Source organism: Amia ocellicauda, chromosome 8 (assembly GCF_036373705.1).
Source record: "Amia ocellicauda isolate fAmiCal2 chromosome 8, fAmiCal2.hap1, whole genome shotgun sequence".
Classification (NCBI taxonomy): Eukaryota; Metazoa; Chordata; class Actinopteri; order Amiiformes; family Amiidae; genus Amia; species Amia ocellicauda.
This window is the reverse complement of record NC_089857.1, coordinates 4989553-5013205: the sequence shown is the minus strand read 5'-3', so window position 1 is coordinate 5013205 and position 23653 is coordinate 4989553. Positions and strand designations below refer to the sequence as shown.

Genomic DNA, 23653 nt, shown 5'->3' with positions numbered 1-23653 from the left:
ATTTACATAATGAAAGACAATGCCGTTGTTTTTAACCTGGGGACTGCATGACCCATGAAGCCGGACAACAGTCTGACATGCATGGGCCTGCAGGGTAATGTCCCCTTTTTCCACTTGGTGTGCATTCACATAACTGAACCTAAACCTTGTATTTTTTCGTTACATATTCTGTGCAGAATTTCATCACGTTGTCCAGGACTAAGAGTAAAATTTGTGTTTGTTAGTTTTCTTTTTGTTGTAGCTCTTGTTCAACACAGTTAAGTCGGAACTTGGCACTAGTATGCTTGTTTTGTGTCTGCCTTTTATGTATGAACTAGATTTACAATTCTTTAAAGTGTCTCTTCAACTCTAAATCAGAAGTAATAGTAGTTTTACAATACTTGCTCCTCATTTCTGTTTTCTAACAAATAGAGCTTTAATGTAAAATGCCATGACTAAGACTGTAGACTAATGTACATAAAATAATTATATATATATATATATATATGCATGTGTGTATGTGATTATTATGATGCCGTGATGCCAAAGAGTTGTGTATACTGTCTTGTTTGTTTTTTTGGTTTTTGATCACCCACGCCCTGTACATAAATATAATAAATTCACACTTTTGCAGCGTACTGTTTCCTGAACCCCGACTTACAAATCCCAGATGTCGTGTACATCCCCATGCATGTATTCAACAAAGCTGACAAAAGGATGATTCAAATTACAAATTAAACTAGGCTTTTTTTCATTAATTAATAAACACACAACCTGACACACCTTACTTTCAACCATGGTTTGGAAAGTAATTAACAATTAGTGTGCAATTGAGGGTCTTGCATTAAGATATATGTGGTTTGCTGAGAATCCCTAAAGATTGCATTTATTTACAGGGAGGATCAGGGACATAATTTCATGCTTACTTTCTTTCTTGTTTCGTGCCATTAAAATTATTTCTATTCCTCTGAGAAGAATTTGACTCCACATTTCCAGCTTCAAACTCAAGCCCTACAACTTTTATTTTCTGTAGAAAGAAGAAGAAGAACTCCAAATGTCGGCTGAGTGACAGATTTAAAAATAAGGGTTGACACACAGAGCTACTTTACATCTCTTCTAATTGCGTCTCCTCAAACATCCTTACATTAGTCTATACAGGAGTATGTAAGCTATTTTTGGTGAAAGGACAGCCTGTTGATTATAAATCCAGAGCACTATCAAAGCCAAGAATACTGTAAGACATTAAAAACACATTTGACAAAGGGAAAACAGGGAATACAGCAAGACTTAACACCAAGGTAAATAAGAGAGGTACAAATACATAAAAAAGAGAAGAGGCAAGACTCTGTAGTATACAAAAATATGTGCTGCAGAAATTATATATATATATATATATATATATATATATATATATATATATATATATATATATATATATATATATAAATATATATATATATTTTTTTTTTTTTTTTTTTAATTTTTTTTTTTTTTTAAGTTTCCAGAATAGTATATTTGATGTGACTGTAACGCATGCCATATACATGATGTATGCAAATTGTACAATTTAAATCAATCATTTACATACTGACCTTATTCAAAGTTGAGGTGATTTATCATAAAGTCATAAAAGACTAAAATCGAATGCTGATTCATTTACAAAAGGATTCAATTTCCAGACAAGGCCAAGCACTAGATTAAGAAATAAAATAACTGAAAAAGTCAAACACAAAATAATACATGTAAAGGGAAAATGTGGGCATATTTAAAACAAAATAAACATGTTAGCTTTACAACCTATATTAGTGCATACTAGTGTGTTTATTGGTACGTTTTCCTTTTCCATTTATGGACAGATAGTAGATAGATTGACTGTTTGACCTGTTTCAGACGATTATGGACGAGTTTAGGTTTCTTATTTAAGTAAGGATTCACTAAATGACTGCTTGTGTTGTATGAGAGATAGCTGAAGGTTTTGTACAGTGAACTAAAACATCCTACATTATGGAAAATACACAAAATATGCAAGGAGGACATTGCTGGAGTACAATACAAAATGTCATGCTAATATGTAGTTACATCTATCCTATTTTTTATAATAATAATAATAATAATAATAATACATTCATATTTGATCTGTGTATCTATTTATATATACTGACTTAATACAGGTCTATTGTGCATTCTCCCCTTTGAAAGGATAACAACTGTGATGTCAAGGTCATTTCCCCCAAATCACTTTACACGTACATTATAATTTGCATTCTGATTATCTCACGTGAATTGTAACACCCAACAAGCTCAATGGCTTCAACAGAATGAAAATGCCTTTTGGGTTTGTAAAAAGGTAGGCTGCGAAGAAAAAAAAAAAAAAAAAAAAAGCCGGCACACTTTAAGGTGTAGCAGGTGCAAGCCCAAATTCTAATTTATTGTGTATTTTAAAATATCCTGAAAAGAGAAAAATCCTAGAAACACATCCTTGAAAAAAAAGCTGATGCTATTTTAATTAAATAGTTGCTAGGTTACATGTTGTGAGAGGGTCTGCTTCAACAATGCATGCATATCCTTTTCATGCTAACTATATATATATATATATATATATATATATATATAATAAAAGTATTGACATAAAATACAGTGTGAGGTGCTGAGTATATATTTTTTCTAGTATTATTTGTGCAGAGATCAGAAGAGGAAACCCTTTTATCTCAGTGACAGCATTTTACTTCCAGTTGCGCCTTACTGAGAACATTACTGGGGCAGCACCCTGGGATCCAGACAAGAGAAAATACTTTCGTCCTCCGTACCCCGGCAACTGTCCCTCGAGGCCGCCTCGCACCAGCCACGCAGCAGCTGCAGCCCTCGCCCCAGCTATGGCCACACATAAACCCCTGACAACCCTGTGATGTATTGGGTTGGATAAAATAACTAAGCCCTTGATGTTTGGAATAAATCTGACAGGCCTACTGGAGGGTCTTGGCTTACTCTTTCCCAGCTTCTGTATTCTCTGTAGTTTTTTTTCTCTCTCTCTTCTTCTTCTTCTCCCCTTCCCATGGTTTCAGAGATAATGTCATAATTTACAGTCATGCATTGTGCAAGATGAGTGATGGATGCTTTTTAGACTTAATAAGCAGGAGCCCTTTAATGGATAATAGTCTTTTGGTAACACTCAGTGAGGGGGGAAAAGGCACACACACATACACACACACACACACACACACACACACACACACACACACACACACACACACACACACACCATACACACACACACACACCTTCAAAAAGAATTTTCCTTTTTCCTTATTTTGTAACTGATGGGTGAAACTTGAATGTAATTATATTCCTTTATGAACCACAGGAATAATGATACTGATCAAAGAATGGTTGCGTTAGCTTGTTTTGAAAGCGTGATGCATAAATAAAAAATACATAAAAAAAGAAACGAACATCTGCTCTGTCTCTGTCTGCGTGTGTATTGTCTGTTCTGGTCTATGTATTTCTCTTGCTGCCTTTGTTTTTACTGGGTTTGAACATTCCTTCATTAGAAGTGCTTGGAGGCCACTGCAGCCTTGAAGCAGGGGCTGAAAGATGCGATTAGAAATCCCCACTGTGCTGTAAACATGCATACCATGCTGGGGATGGCCTAAAACAAAAAGTCCTGATACGCCCCTGTATTGTAAAAATCAATTTTGGAAAGGTTGGAAATATTGATTCGGAGTGAAGAAATTTATGTCTCAGATGTTGCCAAAGAGTAGCCTTCAGTGCAGAACCCCCAAGGAAGAACCTTTTGCACTGTGAACCAGAAATCACTGCAGCAACTAACTGCCCTCCTGAGACCCGATTATTGATCGACTAATGATCCAACGCCCTTACAAATCTGTCAGTGAACTGTCAACTTGCTAAACAGGTAACATTAAAACTCAAAACAAGTTTGTTTTAGTTTTGTTTCCGCTACAAATGAAATCTCTCCTGCTGCCAGACACATGTTGTTGCAGAACTGAAGCATTCTGTAGCTCTTCTGTTCTCGGAGGATATGACAGACATGATGTTTCTATTATGGCACCGATTTGGGGACTAAATGTGGCAGTAGGAGTAAGGCTTTAAGATGTGTTTAAAGGGGACGACTCGGGCAGCAATGTTACCAATTCTAAAACCAATTTTACTAAAGCCAATTGACCTCCAAAAATTTGAGAAATAACTGTCACATTATTGACACGGATCTCCAAAAACTCACAATGTTTTTTAAATGATACATTTTATCGGGACTACATCTTGATCGTTCAATTTACTCAAATAATACATACATGTGCACAGTATAAAACTACATTTTGTTACTGTGACATGTTGTGACATCTGGCCAAGTATCAGAAGAGGAAGAAAAAAGGTACACACTTGTATGAAAGCTTGGTACTGTATTTTATTTCAGCACATTCATCCATGGGCTATTTGCAGGTTCACATATTTTTGTATTCTTTACTAAGAAATTAAATGTAAAAGCTCCAATATTTTACACTTATACTTTAATACACGCAGTCAGTTCTGGTAAAAGTTGAGAGTGGGGTGGATAGGCTATACTAAAATAGCACTCTGTAAATATCTGGAAAATTGAAATATTACATGATGGATCCATGTCTGTGCTAACCACTATTCATTTTCCATACAAATACAATAGCATTCAAGTTAACCATTTCAGGTAGGTCTGTGTCTTTATTTGGAACAAAGTGAAATTCAGCTCAAATCATTTTGAACATAATTCATGTTCGATCCACTTTCACAAGCTACATTTTAACAGACAGTTTTGCAAAAGTAAAATTTATTTTAATCTACAATAATTCTCCAGATTTGTATTTTAAAAAAATGGATAAAATATACAATGAAGATAATTTACTAATGAAAGCGATGGTGCTGGCCATTATATATTAGGTTTATTGGAAAAGCATATGTTTGAACTGTGCCAGTTGATTTTACACCCTGAGAATATTGAAGTGAACTACACAAACACACAACCCATACACCACAGGACATATAGCACACATAGGATCAAGCCTGCCTAACTTGCTCTAGTGGGGTTTAAAGTATGTGCCGCTGAATCTCAAATATATTATTCTTTTAATTCCTGTGATATGGGGTTGAATGGGTGTATGTGCATGCTATGTTTGATTGTAATATATATGAGGGAATAATATTGATCAAATGATAATAATAATAATAATAATAATAATAATAATAATAATAATAATAATAGACATGAGTACCTGTGGGTGCTGCGATGTGAATAAACTACGACTGTACAGTGCAGAATTAAATAGATTCTCCTGCTTTCCTTCTAGGCAGGTTCATATGTGTGTGTGTGTGTGTGTGTGTGTGTGTGTGTGTGTGTGTGTGTGTGTGTGTGTGTGTGTGTGTGTGTGTGTAGCTAAAGCTAAACCCGCAAAATATCAGTTATGCATGTGGGTTTGTTATCGAGCCTAATCAAGGGCTGAAGGGACACGAGTGTCTGAATCCCCGGATCAGCTGATCAGCTCTGCACCCCCTCCCTCTCCGCGGTAATGGAATAGCAATGGAACAGCAGGGGGCAGTAAATCCTATTTATTCTCAGAAGAACACACCGCAGAAAAGTGAGGTGTTTTCTGCTACTGTATTCTTCTTGACATTACAGGTATCATTATCGGCCTCGTCGTTTATAGAGCAGGGTGTGTGCTCCAGGATCGGACCACGCCACACTTGTTCAAATAGGAGATGCTCCTCACATTTCTCTTTCTTCTTCCTCAGAGGTATTGCCATCATCAGTGACGCTTAATAGGGACAGGGTGGCAAAGATTCGCACCTCATTATAGGCATATAGGCATATAGTCATATATATATATATATATATAATACATTGTTGGATACATTGTAAAAGCTTTAAAATACTTAACAATTCTTGTTATTTAATGATCTTCTCCCTAGTTCTAGTAGGCATTTCACTTTTTTTTTTTAATGATTGATTTTCTAAATCAAATCCTCCATACTTAGCCTACTGTACACATTTAAAAGATAACCGATAGCTGAAGCTTAACTGTGTGCGTCCCTGTGTGTGTGTGTGTGTTTGTGGCAGGAAATCTAATATACTCAATAAAATGTAAAAGCCTTAATTTTGGATTCCCTTTAGCTTCAGAAGAGCTTTTCCTTTTCCAATCAGTGCAATCAATAACATAAAGGATGCATAAAGCCCGATTACTAAACACATCTAGTTTCATTGGGGTTTGGGGGGAGTTTCTGAAATATATGCATAGGCGATGGATAGATTGACAGAGAGAGATGGTGAATAATATAATATTGTTAATAAACACATTTAAGAATCTGGAGTGGTCAAGACAATTCATTTGAATCCACAGGGTTAGTTTGCAATATGTCTGCCATATTAAGCAACACTGAACTGTTGAGTTAATAACAAACTGTGCATGGTTTACATTTTAAATGCAACTTTTTAAATTATTTTTTTGTCCTTATAGGGTGAAATAAAATAAATTAATTAATACATTTAAAAAAAACTCAGGCATTACTAAATGTTTTCTAGATTATCAGCTTGTAAACATAATAAGTATTTAGGTTTATTTAGTTTAAAATTAGGTTTATTTCAGTACAAACTTTTTTAGGCCATGGGTGGTTGATGTCGTGTAATGATTACATTATATGGCCATATTTTTAAACAGTCATTTTGTTCACCCCCTCCTTTACAGATCGAGCAAAAACCCAACAGTGGTATCTGCCACCCATCTGACCATGTGTTCATCAGTGTATCTTTGATGTTTTTTATGCTTCCAATGCAGTAGGAATATAGTTTCCAGCTCAAAGTAATTTACATCTAGGCCCATTCATTTAGATTGGACTAAACATTCTTCATAGCAAAACGAAAAAACAACAACAAAATGTAGGTATAATTATAATTGGTTATTTTTAGACAAAATATCACTCCTGTTCTAATTTCCTGTTATTAAAAATAGAACTGAAGCCCCATTATACTTGGTGTTTTAAAGCTGAAGGGAAAGCTTTCATTGGAATAGAAGAAAATGCTTTCCTTAAAATATGTATTTATGTATTTACACATGTATATATTTTTAATCATCTCAGTATATATTGCTATCCCATATTATAATAATAATAATAATAATAATAATAATAATAATAATAATAATTATTATTATTATTATTATTATTATTATTATTATTATTATTATCATCATCATCTAGGGAAATACATTTTCTTCCTAAATCCATCTATAAACCAGATACTGTATATTAGGCAATTCCTCCAGGCTGTCTTTCCTCTTTTGGATCTTAACCCTGGTAACATTCTTCTGAAATGCAGTTCCACCACCATTGTTCCATTTGTCTTTGTTTTAGGCTCAGATAAGTGTCAGCAGAAAACACACTAATTAAGGACTTGCAAGAATCTATTACATCGTCATTAAAGGAAAGAATTTAATTAAGGTAAAATCAGTTCTAGTTATGATGACTCAAATTTCTGCTTCAGATTTCTGCTTTTTTTTTTTGAGGGACAAGCAACAGTACATATTTTCAGCCTTCATCTACATTTAAATGATTGCTTTTCACTGTAACGAAGGCAAGTCTCCTTTGTCTCTGTCGTTCACAACCTTTGTAAAAGGAAAAGTAATTGGCAGTTTCAGCCCATAATCTGGAATATTTCTGGGGGAGCTAAGAAGCACTTAGGGTGTATCCAAGACCACTAACCAAACTCTTAACCGTTTACCCAAATACAGAGATTCAAAAATGCAATTAACAATGTATGCATCACCTGGAGAATGCTTCCCACCATTTTGATGTGGATAAAGTCAGTGTGAACACATAACCGATGAGAAACTCCTTTGTGCTGTAATTTACGCTCTTTTGTTTACATGAATCAAGCATTGTAAGGCAAAGGGACCAGGTTTAATAAATATAACATTATGTATGAGTACCTAATCCACTAATTATGTCTGGCTTAATCCTATCAGCCCTTAGCCATTATCTGTGAGAAAATATTACAACTCACAGAGAACGCCAAACTGTTTCAATCCAGGGCAATTTTTCCCCCTTTTTATTGAAACCAATGTTTGTGTGTATGTGTACATACATATATATATAATTTCTGAAGTCCAATAGAAGCACCAAGAATAAACAAAGAATCCATATTCATGAACTTGCTTTTATGCTACAACCACTAAACACTGGCTAAGTAGGTTAGTGCTGTTTAAAAATAATAAATATGTAAGATGTTCCTATGACAGACTAACTTCAAATATTTTTTTTAACTACTTAATAGCAGGGCTAAAACACACTTTTGACTTTGCATTGCCTTGTATGACCAAAATTATTTCCCCCCGGAAACACTGAATGAGTAAAATAAAAATAAAAAACAAGTGGGGAGAAAACTTAAATTAAGGAATATTACTGAATATTGTAATTAAACACAAGAAATGATATCTGACATTTTCCAAGGGATTATCCAGTTAAAGGTGTGACCTCACTTAAATACCAGTTAGTGAAATCAGGTTAGTCCAAATGAAATGTAATAAAAGCTCCCTTATACCACACACAGTCACTAAAATGATTTAACAGACTTTTATAATACTAGATTTGAATATTATAGGCAATATAAGGTAAATGGCAATGGGGGAAGACTCCTAGCAGCTATTTCTAAGCTTATATAAAAGCCCCTGAATTGAAAAAGTTGAGTTCCTCTGCAGGTTGAGTGTTTAAATTGCTGTTTTTGAGATAGGTTGATCTACTGTGAGTTAGTTGTCTACAGATTCAAACCATTCTATCAAATTCTTGACTTGGCAGATCCCTCGATCTTCCATCGCCTACAGTTCTGAATGTAGCTGGTGAAGGCTCATCTCGAGACCTTCACAACTTGATCACGATCCAGTTTTGGCTGGGCCTTGGTCCCCCTCTGGATCCTTCAAACCACAGCATTTCATTTCTTCCAAATGGGGTATAATCCCTCTCATAGTGTTTGGATTTTCCTGCCCTACAGAAATGCATCCCCATGTTTAAATAGAGCTCGAGCAACAATTGTATTTAATCTCATCAGAAGCTCATTTCAGGTGCTCATGTGTCATTAAATGGATCGCTTTCGAAGTGTTTGCAGTGGCAAGAAATGTATTGGGAGAGATTGTAGTTGTGGATCGTCAGTGCCATGTTTCTCGCTGTGTAAATAATCTCTTCTGCTGAGTACGGTTTTGGCTTCTCAGTGAGGAATGGCAAAAAAGGCTTGGGGCCATTTGGGGAAAGTATTCAGTGGCAATCACAAAGGAATGACTGGCAGCTTCTGTCCCCAAAAATGACCCTGAAACATCCACTGCCAGCTTTTCTACTGCAACACTAGCGTTCTGCTCCCTAAGGCAGCTTCAGTATTTCTTTGCTGTGCCCTGCTTTGATGCGCATTTGTCACAGTTATGAATGTAGTCTTCAGCATCCTTACTGCCGTTGAACAAATGAGGGTGTGAGGGTGTTTTGCATCTCCCTAAATGCCACCATCTGCAGCTGCATTGGCACAACATATACTTTGACACCAGCATCTTCCAGCTTTCATGACGCCCTGGATAAGATCTCGTGAGTTTCACCAAGACTGTTCATCTCAACTATGTACCACAGTGGGGTCGCCCATTGTGGACCTGAGACGCATGGTTCTTTGTGGACATTGCACAGTTAACCCATTAAACTCAGCCATAACTCCTTAAATTTTTATCAAATTTTCAGGCAGTTTGTCTTAATAGTTGTATTTTGACTAGTACTTTAAGGAAAAAATTATATATAAAAAAAAAAAGTTTACATAAAATCCAAAAATGCCATAATTCATAATTATGCTATTATTTATCTTGGAGAAAAAAGGTGGTAGTGTTGCAATATAGTGTGTCGAATCATGATCAACAATCCAGAAACTGATTCTGTAGTTTGTATGCTTTCATTTGAGTGGTCCCACATGCTTGTGGCCGTTATAATGGAGAAATGGCCCTTTTGCACGTATTTTGCGGCACAACTTTTCTCTAAACTTTTCTGCATAGGCTAGGTTCTTTCAAATGCACAACTATTGCTTCATTTCTTATGCTATTTTCACCCAGCATCTTCTACAAATTTCAATTTGAGTGGTATTCCAACATAACATTTTCATATCAAGATTTCCCATAGACTTTAAAGGAGGAAAAAGGTCAAAATTTCAGGTCACACATTTTTGTTTTTGTGAAGAAACCTGGTAGTACTGTATTATAGTTTGTCTAATCATGATCAACTATGGAGAATAGTATAGTACAGGTTGTCTACTTTCATTTGATAGGTGTCACATACCTGTACTCCTTATAATGTCCATATTAAACATTTAAACGCCTAAGCGAAAATTGAGAATGTAAAGTGTTAAACACTCAAAAACAATGCATGAACAGTTATGGAAAGAAGTGGTTATTCACTTTATACCCCAGTGTAATTAATAGGCAATTGCAAAAAGCTTTGTGCTCTGGTGTTTGGTAATTGTTTATCACTTAGATGTCGTAAATCTAAGAAAAAAAAAGAGATGTCTGTTTATTCCATAGAAAATAATAAATATCCTTTCAATCTATATTTGTTTTAAATTTGTGTACATGGTAAACTTATCAAACGTTTGGCATACAGTGAGTTCTTTAATTGGTTTTACTTTAGAAATTGTTTAGCAAATTGTTGTCAGGGAATTTGCTGGTGGATACCTTGCTCACAAGATTATCTACAGATTCACAGCACTGAAAACAGCAAAAATAGATGCGTTTAACATCACTTTTCCTTCAGGATAAATGTGTCCCAAACAAGAGAATTAACAAAGATATGTGTAGATGAACACTATAAGCCGGAAACATTTGAATCCTGGCATGTTAATGACCTTTCAGACACTCACTGTCACTTTGTCATTCTATGAGGTTTATAATTTTTTTATAATGGAACTATAATTAGGTTGCAAAGTGATTTTTGGGCACATGACTGCATTTAGCCCATTTAGTATGGAGAGAACAGTTCACCTCTGACTCTGATGTAGTATCTCAAAACATTTAGATAGGTCAAAACTCTGATCTTTTCACATTCCTTCTTTAAAACACCTTCCCTGTGAGCTGTACAGAAGTGTATAGTGTGTGTATTTGGATGTGTCATGTATTTATCTATCTATCACCATCACCATCACCCTATATCAATCCACTGCTAGATGGAAGGCCTCCCCAAGATGTTTCCACTCTGTAGCTACCATTTTCCATGTCACACCTGCAAAATTTATTATTTCCCATCATTTAGAACTTCCCATCTCTTATGTGGTTGTATTTTAGGTCTGTTTTCATGGATCCATCCGGTAGCTTTATTTGTCTTTAATTCGTTTTTCTTGCAATGTGTCTGTGCTGATTTGTTGTCAAAGGTAGACAGAACTTTAGATTTTTTTAAATATCCATCGATCTACTTCAATTCTCTTCAATTTAACAAAATTATTCAACATCACTTTAGTTATAAAGTCCAGTTTTCTTGCTTCTAAGAGTTTTTGAAATTGAAACTGCAGGATTTTCTGTGTTTTTGCGAATATGATGTCATCTGCAAATAAGCTTAATTTCCTCCATTCCGTCAAGTTTTGAACATGAGTTGCCGTGAAGAGTTTTGGAGAGATTGTCTCTCCTTCACAGATCTCAAATCTTGTCAAAGTCTTGGTGGAGTCAGATTGTTAATGTAGCAGTGATGTAGATCTAGATTTCCTTTATGTTTTTATTTCTTACAGTCCTGATGCCCGAGTTTGAATACAGTATTCGATTATTTATTGTAGTCAACGAAGCACAGGAACAGAGGAAGCTCATCTTCTCAGCATCTGTCCAATACTTCTCACACAACTTGTATATGATCCATATATGCGTGTGTGAGAATGAGTATATATCAATCTATAGACATCTCTCACTGTATATAAATATATATCACACACACAGAGAGAAAATTCTGTCCACTTCTACTTTGATCATTTATGAAGCCTCAAAGCCTGTACTACACAGACCAGACATGAACAAAATATTCATTGCTATAGGACCTTTTACAATGGCACAGCATTAATCCAAAAAAATGAGGACATGGGGAATCCCAATGACTAAACAACAAATATCACTTCCAGATATTTCCAGTAATATATCGAAAGAGCATGGTTTCAAAGTATGCATTTCAGAGGACATGTCTACCCACTTTCATCTGTCAGTATTGGAACAAGTAGGCAAGTTAAGTAGATTAACCATTAGAAGTTGTGATGTGGGTGGGTATACAATGAAAATGTGTGTAATACTTTGTATTTAGCACAAACAAAATGAAACCAGAGACTGCCGTCTTCACACCTTAGACCTGGCATATAAAGCAAAGGACCTTCAAGGATAAGACTGATGGACAGGGAATCAATGCAGATCAAACACCTACACATGCTGGCCCACTGAGTACAAGACTGAAGCCAAACGTTTGATGCGCAATCAAGAGCCAGGAGGAGTTCACATCTTGTTTCGTAATGCACTACATACCCTCAGCAAGTAACTGTTGGTTGCCAAGCATCGAAACTTGGACCGAGCATTCAGGGTTTTTGATGCGAAGCTGCTTTTTATGCAATAGGTTAGTACTGACAGACCATGGATTCTTTGATAACCAAACTCATCTAGCCTTGAACACATTCAAGTTGGTCAGATATGAACTTCCTCCTTCACTTTTGAATGTACTTACTCCGGCATGCTTAAGGTTTTGTAGAGAGGGCTTAAAAGAACGATGCTTCTATATGCTACTAATCAAAAGAGTCAAAAGAAAATCTAAATGAAATATGTATCAACTAAACATGGAGACAAGGAAAAAAAACTCACTTTATTTTAGATTTGTACAGTCCAAGGACTTTAGTCAGTTTAGTCATTTTTTAGATCCATAAAAGGAAATCAAATAGGGGAATACTAATTTCTTTATGACTCTTAAAACAAAAAACAAACAATAAAAGGCATCAATTCACAACAATACATGGCATGCTAAAAAGAAAAAAAGTGGATTTTCTTACCATTTTTCTGTAATTACATTGATTGTCCACAATTTAAAAGAGAACAAAATACAACCTCAAAAGTACTGCCGATTAAAACAATAAATCTTTGGTATTCATTTTTTTTAATTGTACTTGTAAGTCAACATTAAATTGAATTAAATTACACTGTACTGAGCTAAATACGTAACAAAATAAAATTGGGAGAAAGTTGTGTACAGATTGATCACGGGTAAAAGTAACATAAGGCCTTGAGTCCAGGGAGTGCAATACTAACACCAATACTCAGATTAGAGACAGTGTCCCGTTAAACATCTCCAGTCTCATTAGCTGTCAGTTTTTGTTTTATTAGTCGTCTATCAATCTTCAGTTTCTTGAAAAAAAAATACATAAAATAAATACTTTGCAAATAAAAACACACCCTGGTAAGTTTAAAAAAAAATGTGTACCCCCAAAAACTTTTTTTTTTCTCTCCGCTCTCATAACGGATTCAGTTTCATTTAGTCAAAGTCTGGGCTCCCAGTCTGTGGCTTTGAAGGTATTGGATTGCTTTTCAGAGTAGAATCCCTACAGGAAGCGGTTAAATCAGTCTAAAGTAACATTGCCATCCTCTACTATGTGAAAATCCAAAATGAAAGCACGTGTTTAGGAACTTATTTAAACCATGTGGATTTTAAAATAATACACTTTTCAGGTTGTTTTCAACATTCAAATCTTCCTCCTGGAACTCCTGGCTGTCTGAAGTGTTCAAAAGACCACACAGTGCAAGTCATACTGTGTAGGCTGGTGCCCAAATTTGGGATGAAATAAACATTATGGTGTCTTGCCTGTGATAGAGAAAACGTCTGGTTACAGGAGTTTATTTGCTGTTTCACCAAACCTGACAGATAAAAACTTGCTCTTCCCTTTAATTGACTTCATTTTGATTTGTTTAAGATCTGCAGTACTTTACAACTAGATTGATTATTCATTTTTAACAATTATAATCTTTGAAACTAGAGTTCACACAAGCCCTGATTCTGTATTCCTTGCAGTGAAATAAAAGCTCCGCATCCTGCGACCCCAGCAACATATTCAAAAGAAGCTGCTTTTTTGATGAAACACAAAATGCAACATGTGTTTAACAATGTAAAATCAAAGGCAGAAGCAGAAATAGGCTTTAAATCCTATTAACTCAACCCTTTTTATGTTCTGTAGATTTCACACATTTTGACAGCTACATTTTACAAAAATCAGTCTTTATATCCCTCGTTACATCAAGCGGACCTAATTAAAAGCCCCACAATTCAAATTTCAAACTTTAAAAAGAGTTAAATGCCATAATCAAAGTTCATTCACCAAGGTGTATTTCACAATTCGATTATTGCTGGATTCTGAAGTACATCGAGGGAAATATGGAGACCTGGTCAAATTTAACGATCACCATTAAACCACTAAGCACACTATCTGTACCACCTTCATCACAACAAGACAGATAATGAACTAACAAAATGCAAATGTAAAATAAAAATCATGAATTACTATTGGGTGAAATTGAACGTGCATTCCTAGATTTCTAAAAATGGAAATGATACATTCTGTGGAATCTTAGATTTCATTTACTATATTGCTTTTGCTGTGCAGTAAAAATATGTATTTGTGTCGACAGAATTGGTCAAGGACAATACAAAAGGCAGAGAATCCTGAAGCAGTCAAATCTGCAGAGAAATACTTTACGGATTCAAAGTCCATCTTGTCCCATTATGTTATTCTCAACCTGTATGTATATGTGGTACAGCAGGAAGTGTTTACCTGTCCACACATGGATTTCAACACACACCCAAGAAATGCAGTTACATGCCTTTATTTACAGTACCCACACAAAAGTAGCCCCATAAGGAGTCCTTCATCACACGGAAAATAACGTTCATGGTTAGAAATGGCTGCTCCCAACAGCTTTTCAAAGTCCTTACAGACTAGAGAGCTCAGTAATTATATCGCCCCCCGCCCCAACATTAAAAGCATACAAAATAAATATATAAATAAAAACTGTTTGGGTATTGATCTAAATTCACAGTCCTGACCCTCATGCAATTTTTCCCAAAATGTTTGGCTTCATGCCTTCAAGGATTGGTGTGTGAACCTGAAGACCTTTGGACAGAACCAGGGTTATACTGATACATTTGATCAAGATTAGAATATTAATAAATTAACGACAAAGAAAATTAGGAGATTAGTTTGATTGCTGGAAACACACAGGAAATAAATTTAAAAAAACATTCAGTACTGTACAGCCAATGTTAAGGAAAACAAAATGTGACATTAACACATTTAAACCTTCAAAAAGCATTTCACACAGTAAAAAAATGGCTTCTGCATAAAAACAGCATTGCGACATACTTTCTAAGGTTGTTGACTGAAAGCATCTGATCAAAACAGTCACGAAGTAATGGGAAATTAAAAAAATACAAACGGCAGATGTGTTTTTTTTCGCGTTCCTCTCCAAAATCATGCTGAAAATATAGGACTGGTTTCACACACACATTAATACTGGGCTTGGACTAGCCACTTAATTTAGGCAGGGTACTGCAAGATTAGTGCTAATCGAGGTCTGTGAAACCAGCTGACAATCATATACACGTCGCCAAGAGAACTGGAGACACGTCTTTAATTTGTTTAATCTTTATTTGTTTACACTGAAGACTATGAAGTTGGCAAGAAACCAGCTGAAAACCAATTAATTATACCAGCCTTTACTAGTATAAACAAATTATTTATTTAGAATCTTTGAGATTAAAAAAATAATACAAGAACATATCCTATTACCCACGTATCTAGAATATACATTAGTCAGACACGCCAAGATCTATATTGTATGAATATAGGAGCTCTTGGTCTGGGAAGTTCTGCAAAGCTAATATCATTTGTCCCATTAAAATGCAGATGACAGCTTACAGACCGTTTCTAAAACTCAATGGGTCAGAGAGGATTAACCTATCTAGTATGTCTTCATAATGACCATTATTTTAATATACCTGAAAAAGCTACTCAAATACTGTACGATTGTTTTAAAACCACCCGAATGCCAATTTACTGACAGATGCAAATTAAAACAATCACAAATACTGTAAGACGTTCCTACAATATGCAGTGCAGGTTGTTCTGTGGTTGAAATGACAGCGGGCCGTTTCAGTACCAGGCTGGCTTTGTCTGAAGTACTGTGAAGGGGTTGGAATGTTCCTGTGATACATACACAGTGCCAAACAAAGTTATTCATATTTCAGAAGTACTAATACAATAAAATAAAAAGTCAGGATGTACATCTCCACACATTTCTCAATTCACACCAGCAAACAAAAACTAAATAATTGGATGAGTGCAACTATTTCTGTACACAAACCGAATGAAGTGACATGATTAAAGTAATCAACTTTAAATTCAGCATTGTAGCCACCAATACCATATTAGTAATAAAAAAAAGTTTCAGATGTTTGTTATGACTAATAGAACCATATTAGTCATACAAATTTAAAAAAAAAAAAAAATGGATTTCAGTGACTTTAAAACTAACTTTAATCTTGTAAGAGCCTGTAAGGGGAGCCATTTAAAAAATATGAATTTTCTGGTTCAATGAAAAGCATTTCACAGACAATTCTGAATGAAACTCTGTGGAATTCCAAAAGTAGAATCCATTACTTAATAATAGATTTAATAATCCAACATAAATATACAACATTCACACACCCTTACAAAACCTAAAATATGTTAACAACTGCAATGCAGAACTGAAACACCAGAAGTTGTCATTAAAGGGAGATTATGTATAGGCAGCGCAACTCTGACATTTTAGTTCATCAAAGCTATAGAACATCCTAACGGAGATTAAATTAACAAAAAAAAAAAAAAAATGTATCCTCAGTCTTAGACGAGGACTTTAGCAGCAGCTAATGATTCAGTACATAATTTATAATTCAATCCAAAAGGGGAGACATCCTAAAACTTGGCACCTCTTATAAAAACCACTGAAGCATCCCTTGATTTAAAAAGTTAAAGTATGTTTATAAGAATCAGAGAACAATAACAACCAGACAAGACTAGATTAAGACATGAAGTATATCAGCACTACATGTTGATTAAAGAAACTGATAAACCACATTTGGAAAGGAACCGGGGGGGCAAATGCAATGAAGTCACTTTTACAGACTTTGCCAACATTGCTACGACCAGCATTGCTCGTGCTTGCATACACCTAAATAAAAATCATGAATCACAATCACGCTCATTCACATCCATAATCCAGCCATCGCACTTTACTGTAATATACAGTAGTATTAATCTCCAGTCCTGTTGGAAGTTTCCCTCACAAAGCTGAAGGTAATGACACAAATATTATATATATATACTACCTTTGTTAAATATGGCTCAGTTTCTACAGAAACAAACAAATGTGTATATATATATACATATATAAAAAAAAAAAGTTCGCATTCCATGAATATACACCCGTTCAGTATCTGAAAGTTATCCTAACAGTCTCAAGTGTTCAAACCTTAGTTTCCCACCCCACCCACCGCAGGCAGTATCAAACCACGAAGGCCAAATTGCGATGACCTTTTTTTTTTCTCACTTGTTAAGATCACAAGTTCCTTAAGAAATCAGCATGGTTACCTTCCTCTCACACTACAGAGATAAGGTCATCCGTGTAATTCGAATATTTTTTTAAAATTTTAGTAATGATCCATTTATCCATCTGAATAGAAAAAATAATAGGAAGCACTCTGCTGATATGGTCTGTGTGCGTCTTTCGCTCTCATTAAAAGTGTGCGTCTGTCCCCTGGGGTCGAGCTGTGCGGACGAGCTCTCCCGGCCGTGCTCCTATGCTGCTGTAAGATACTGGTGATAGAAAAGCCCGAAGAGGCTGGTGGAGAAGAGGCAGGCAGCGATCCACCAGGTGAGGAACGAGAGGAGCCCACGAAAGAGCAGAGGAGTGAAAACGTTCCTGAGGCCCCCCAGCGTAGTGGTGATGTGGGCCATCGAGGCCTGGGGCCGTGCCTGAGCAGCAAGCAGCTCGGGACTTGGGGCTGAAGGGTCAGAGTCTGTCAGTAAGGGAGAGGGTGATTCGGGCTCGGTGTACACGCCCCAGGAGTGGCCACCTGTGGGGGAAAGGTCTAGGTTAGAGTTTTAAAGCATGGCTGAGAAGAAAGACATTTTAAAAGTCTGTAAAACATTTACAAGACATGAGGATGCACCCAGAGCACATTTACCCAAAATCACATTATTGACTTTAATTTACTCCAACACTAATTTAGCTCAACCCATCGCCATCTGTACTCAATACTGCAGAGGAGTAGTTTAGTTTCTCTGCAAAGGTTCTTCAAAGTCAACTTATAGCTGCTTGCAAGCATCAGCGCTTTGTTTCTTTATTTAGGTAAAACTGCTGCAAATGCTCTCTCTCCTGCTTTCCTCCAGGCCAAGTGTTCTACTTTAATGCTCCACTTCTAGAGAGCTATTGTCCTTTTTGGCACCCTGTGAAGACTTGGTCTGCTCAGGTCAAACCAAAAGACTACTTTGCATGCTTTGTGACCTGCTCGAGAGAATTTCCAAACAAGGCCAGCTGCTTAAAGTTCTGCCAACATCTTCCCAGGCATCCCGAGAGTATTGAAGCACATCGAAGAGGAGTGAAAGTCTGTATGCCCACATTTGTGCTCAATTCTAGGGTGGCAAGTGGATGCTGAAGTGCTTTGGGTTTTGCCTTACCCTACACATTTAAAAGAGTAACCTTAAGATCATCAGCAGCAGTATTAAATATCTTAACGCTCAATATTTCACATCCACTTCATTTTTAGCTTAGACACCTGGAAGTCTACAATGTACAAAAGCTACTACTTTCACTCAAGTCTTCTCTGGAGTTCATTTAATTGATTAAGTTTTAAATGAAGGTTCTAGAAGAAAATGATTATTTTAAGTTTAACAGGAGTCAGAACTGAACTATGCTGAACTCTACAATTAAAGTTCTAGAAGTGTCCAGCTTACACAGGCAGGAGATCAAATCTGGTACAACTTAGGGGAGATGCACATTTTCTGCACTCTCTAGACACAAAAATACTATAACCTTCTTTCAGCTCAAACGCAAAGGAAAGCATTTCTTTTTATAGACACTATTACAGCTTAGATATACAGGAAGGTTTTGGGAGACGGCAATAATATTTGCAATATTTAAGATTGCCATAACTGTAGCAGGTGGGAAGAAGAGAATCGCTTAAAATGTGGTAAAAAATAATTTCAGTAGAATCAATACCCAGTAAAACCATTTTGTTTGACTTGCAGGTGTACTGGTGCACCAATTCAGATGAGTTTTAACTCAATCCAGGTAAGAATGAGTGTACAACCCTGCAACTTAAATATCTGCAATTTTAAATGTATGCAAATGCCTTGTGTGTCAACAAATTAATGATATTTAGCATATAAAATACATATCTATCATATTTTCTTTTTAATCTGTATGTTAATTCACTTTGGACTGAAGGTATACCCTTGCTGACACCTTTTAGAATCGGTCTGCGTAATTTTCATGGCTCTACTTCCTGCTAAAGTGCTTATCTGCAGCTTTCGCAACCAACCTGAAATACAGCCACTTGGTAACAAATCTAATAACTGCAAGAACACAAGATGGAGGGCAATTGCATTAGCTTGACAAAACATCTACCCACCAGTTACAGTTTATCATATATTGGGGTGCATTAATTAATATAATAAACCTATAATTATCCATGAGCATGACACAAGAGCGCCAGAGATGTAGGGATTTGGGCTTCTGGGCCAGAGGCTTTTTTCTGTCAGTGAGGCAAAGCAAGACAATTTTAGAAATGCTTTTTAAAACTACTACACACATGGCAACTTAGAATAGGACCTTACAGTGCAATTTTAATATTAAGCAAGGTTAATATTCTGACCATCTACATTGATTAACATTGACCTTTAGCCCAGTGCCAATGTGATGTCGCATCCAGATTTAAAGAAGGCCTAAACACTCACCTAATGTTTTTAGTAGCAATGTTGTGTGAAGCAACATCACCAGAGGAGCCACATACTGAAGTGCTATCACACACAAGTAATAAAACACTCGAGCAACCTAGGGAAGACAAAACTAATGTTAGACAATCAACTTGCAGGAGAAATGGACAACATCCATCTGGGCTGGCTTGAGACACTTTCAAACAGCAATTGATTAAGTCCCAGTCACAGATTGCACTTCTTATATTGAATTTTTAATTTGCCAATAGATATACTACCAGTAAAAAGTTTTAGAACACCCCCAATTTTCCAGTTTTTATTGAAATGTAAGCAGTTCAAGTCCAGTGAATAACCTGAAATGGTACAAAGGTAAGTGGTAAACTGCCAGAGGTTAAATAAAAGTTTAGGTTACCAAAAAATAATGTACATTTCAGAGTTATATACTGTGTTACTACACCCTCTTAAACATTATTTGGCAGTGTTACATGCAGCTCCTGTGCATAGAAGTTACACTGTATTCCTAAAATGCACACATCATTTGAAAGCTTATTCTCTTGGCTACCAGCATGTTTCATTCTCAGACACATCGGATTCACAGTTTCCGTGTCACCCGCCGTCATTCAGAGCCCGGGGGGTAAACGCACAGAGAATGCTTCACTTCGTTTCAGAGTCTCATCTTTCATGGAATACCAAACACTTGGCAAACACAAGAGTGAAGAGTACACATGGGATTCAAGAGAAGTACACAGATTTGGTGCCCATTTAAGAGTACCCTGGTGCCCTTGTCAGCTTAAGGGGTTAAATTTGGTTAAAACTATTCCACGTTAATTTGTTCTATGCTTTAATTTGATAGTACATTAAGACATTAAACTACATACATTTCAATAAAAACTGGAAAAATGGGAGATGTTCTAAAACTTTTGACTGGTAGTGTAAAAATCACAAGCCTTTCTTTTGAATATTTACATAAAAACATCCACCAACTGCAGATTAACTCTTGACCATTCACTGTATCCACAAACCAAAATCCTGAAAAATACATGTAAACAATATTAAGTGTAGGACAATTATTTTCTAGAAAATCACGTCTAGTGGAATCCACAACAAGACATAAGAGATGTAAAGAATAAACCACACTGTATGGGGGTTAAACAGACCTAGAAACAGGCAACTATAAAGCTTGAGGTTAAAAGGAAACACTTTTTTCTCAGTTATTAGGAGTAGGCATTGTATACTGTGCATCCAGAGTGCCGCATTTATGAGTTACAACATCAAACATTGTACAAGTTAGCTCAGACTTTTTTTAGTGTCTGTGCATTTGAATAAGGAGGTTTTTGATCTCTAGCAGGGGCTGCCCATTATGGGCTTCTGAAAGAAAAAAAGAAAATGAAAAAACACTTTATAGTAAAAAATCATAACAGTACAATAATCTAATCAAGGTTGGCTGACTGATTCAATTCACTGGGTGCAAAGTGTCTGACCAGATTATAAAGGTGCAAATAAAATAGGGCAGTCCATGCTAAGTCACACAGTTATTGGTGCGTCACAACTGCTATCCTGCTAAAACCAAAAGTGCAATTCCTCAGGTTTGCACAGTTCAGCAGTCTCAGGGCCACCCAACAAGCCACTCTCGATTCCTACCATCTTCTGCAGCTCCACAGTGCTGATCCTGCCAGCCTCTTTCTTCATCTGGTCCACACACTTCTGCGCCAGGTTCAGGTAGGCTTGCAAATGGTGCCGCATCATTGCCAGCCGCAGGACGCAGAGCAGGATAATTACCCAGAGCCGCAGCGTGTCATAGGTGCTCTCGGTCATTCTGGACAACGGGAACAACAAGCTTGAATTTGTATCGCACAGGAAAAATGTTATCAAATCGAAATAAGAGTTTAGAGCTCAAAGAACTGGATTTTGTTTTGCAGATTTGAGGTTAACAGACTTATTTTATGGCGTAATCAATGCATTAAGCAAAATATAAACTTCTTACTAACCTTTGATTTTATACATAACAAATAGAAAGAGTAGACACAAATGTTAATGAGAAAGTGACTGGAAAATTGGTCATGTCTTAATGGGTTCCAGGAATCTAGGTACGTTAACTATGAAACTATGTTAACATGACTATGGCTGCGTTCACGACAGTTTCGCCGGCTAGATTGCAGCTGGGAGTCTGTGCCTGATGTCAAGGTCTGTGCAAATGTTGCATGGACCGCTTTGCAGAGCGGACTAATTAAATGGAGCCAGCACTGAGAGAAATTCTAATGAATGATCTAAAATGCACTTAATCATATAAACATCAAAGCAACATTCAAAGTAATTTATTGCAATGTTTCACGTATCAATCTAAAGTAATCCCTTAATAAAATATATGAAAAAAGAATTCACAGATTTATTATATTATTGTACCTACTATATCATTCACAGGAAAAATTATTTTTAGAATTTTAAGCCAGGTGTGACCTTTTGACCTTCAGAGTTCACGCACATGACAAACTTGGACAGGTTTACCGCAAAGTACGTGAAGAATGTCTCAGGAAAATCTATATGTCGTGAACGCAGCCTATGTAATCAACAATCAACCTCTTTTGGAAAGAGGAAAAAAAAGTAAATGTAATTTTGTTTGGCAAAAATCTATAACTTTTTTTATTTTTTTGTATTGGTTTTCTTAAAGAAACTCACAAAGGCACACTTTCTTTACCCAGGGTTGGGTTCATTATGTAGTCCTTGGTGATCGGCTTTACCCACAGGAGAACCATAATTAGAGGAGCCAAGAAGTTAATATGTAGTAAGGTCCTGATGAAAGAAAAACACGGAGTGCAATTCATTTCAAGGCAATACATTCAATATAGGCTTCAACCACCATTTCTTCACATGTGGGTTCAAAACAAAAACAAATCGAACACCCATAAAGTACTGATGTAAAATGATGGAAATCTATACAGCAGCTTTTAAATAATGGTTTGGTCAACAACTGGATTACAAAGCATATGATGAAATCACAATGAACAAACTAAACCATTTGAGCAAATGAAATAATCATACAGTAACAGCAGCTACAAGTTGATCTGCGCTTTAAGTCCATAAGGAATAAAACCACCAGGAGATTAATATGCAGTTTAAGGACAACTATATTTTTGTCTGCCTGTGCCTAGCTCAGTAACCTACACTGAATTGGTTTGCAGAGGTTTAAAACTCTGGGGACTGCTTGCCATTGGAGAAATAAAAGGCATTTAAATAATCCTGAGCGGTCCCATTTAAACTTTAAATAGCAACCAGAGATTTTAGATGCATTTACTCATAACTCAGTGAGGGTTTGTAACATATAATAATACAGGTGTTAAAATGTTTTTGCTAACATATTCAAGATATATGATTTCAATACACTATAATTTAATAATATTAACTAAATATTGTATTAAAAACAAAAAATATCAACCTAATAGATATTATTTTCAATGGGGAAACAACAACATGATTTGTCATTCCGGCAGAGAGAGACTGACATAAATGGTTTTCAAGAAAGAGTAACACCATATCTGGGTGAGCAAGGGATTGGGAAAAGTAATCCAGCCAGGGACACCGGGCCTTGTAAGCCACCACCCAAAGGTGAATGGGTTATGGATGCTTGTCATCCCGAAGTGGATTATCTTT

At 36.1% G+C, this 23653-nt stretch overlaps 1 protein-coding gene across 2 annotated transcripts in view; it reads right to left on the bottom strand.

Annotated features, from left to right (window-relative positions):
* Positions 1–14839: 14839 nt before the first annotated feature.
* Positions 14840–23653, bottom strand: part of tmem161b (transmembrane protein 161B) — a 28404-nt gene continuing 19590 nt past the window's right edge. For both annotated transcript variants that reach the window (XM_066711877.1, XM_066711878.1), the window contains exons 9-12: positions 22682–22795; positions 21647–21821; positions 20027–20123; positions 14840–18144 (exon numbers count right to left, since the gene is read on the bottom strand). In XM_066711877.1, the coding sequence (XP_066567974.1) occupies positions 17867–18144; positions 20027–20123; positions 21647–21821; positions 22682–22795 (664 nt within the window). In that variant the 3' untranslated portion in view covers positions 14840–17866. The remainder of the gene's footprint in view (positions 18145–20026; positions 20124–21646; positions 21822–22681; positions 22796–23653) is intronic.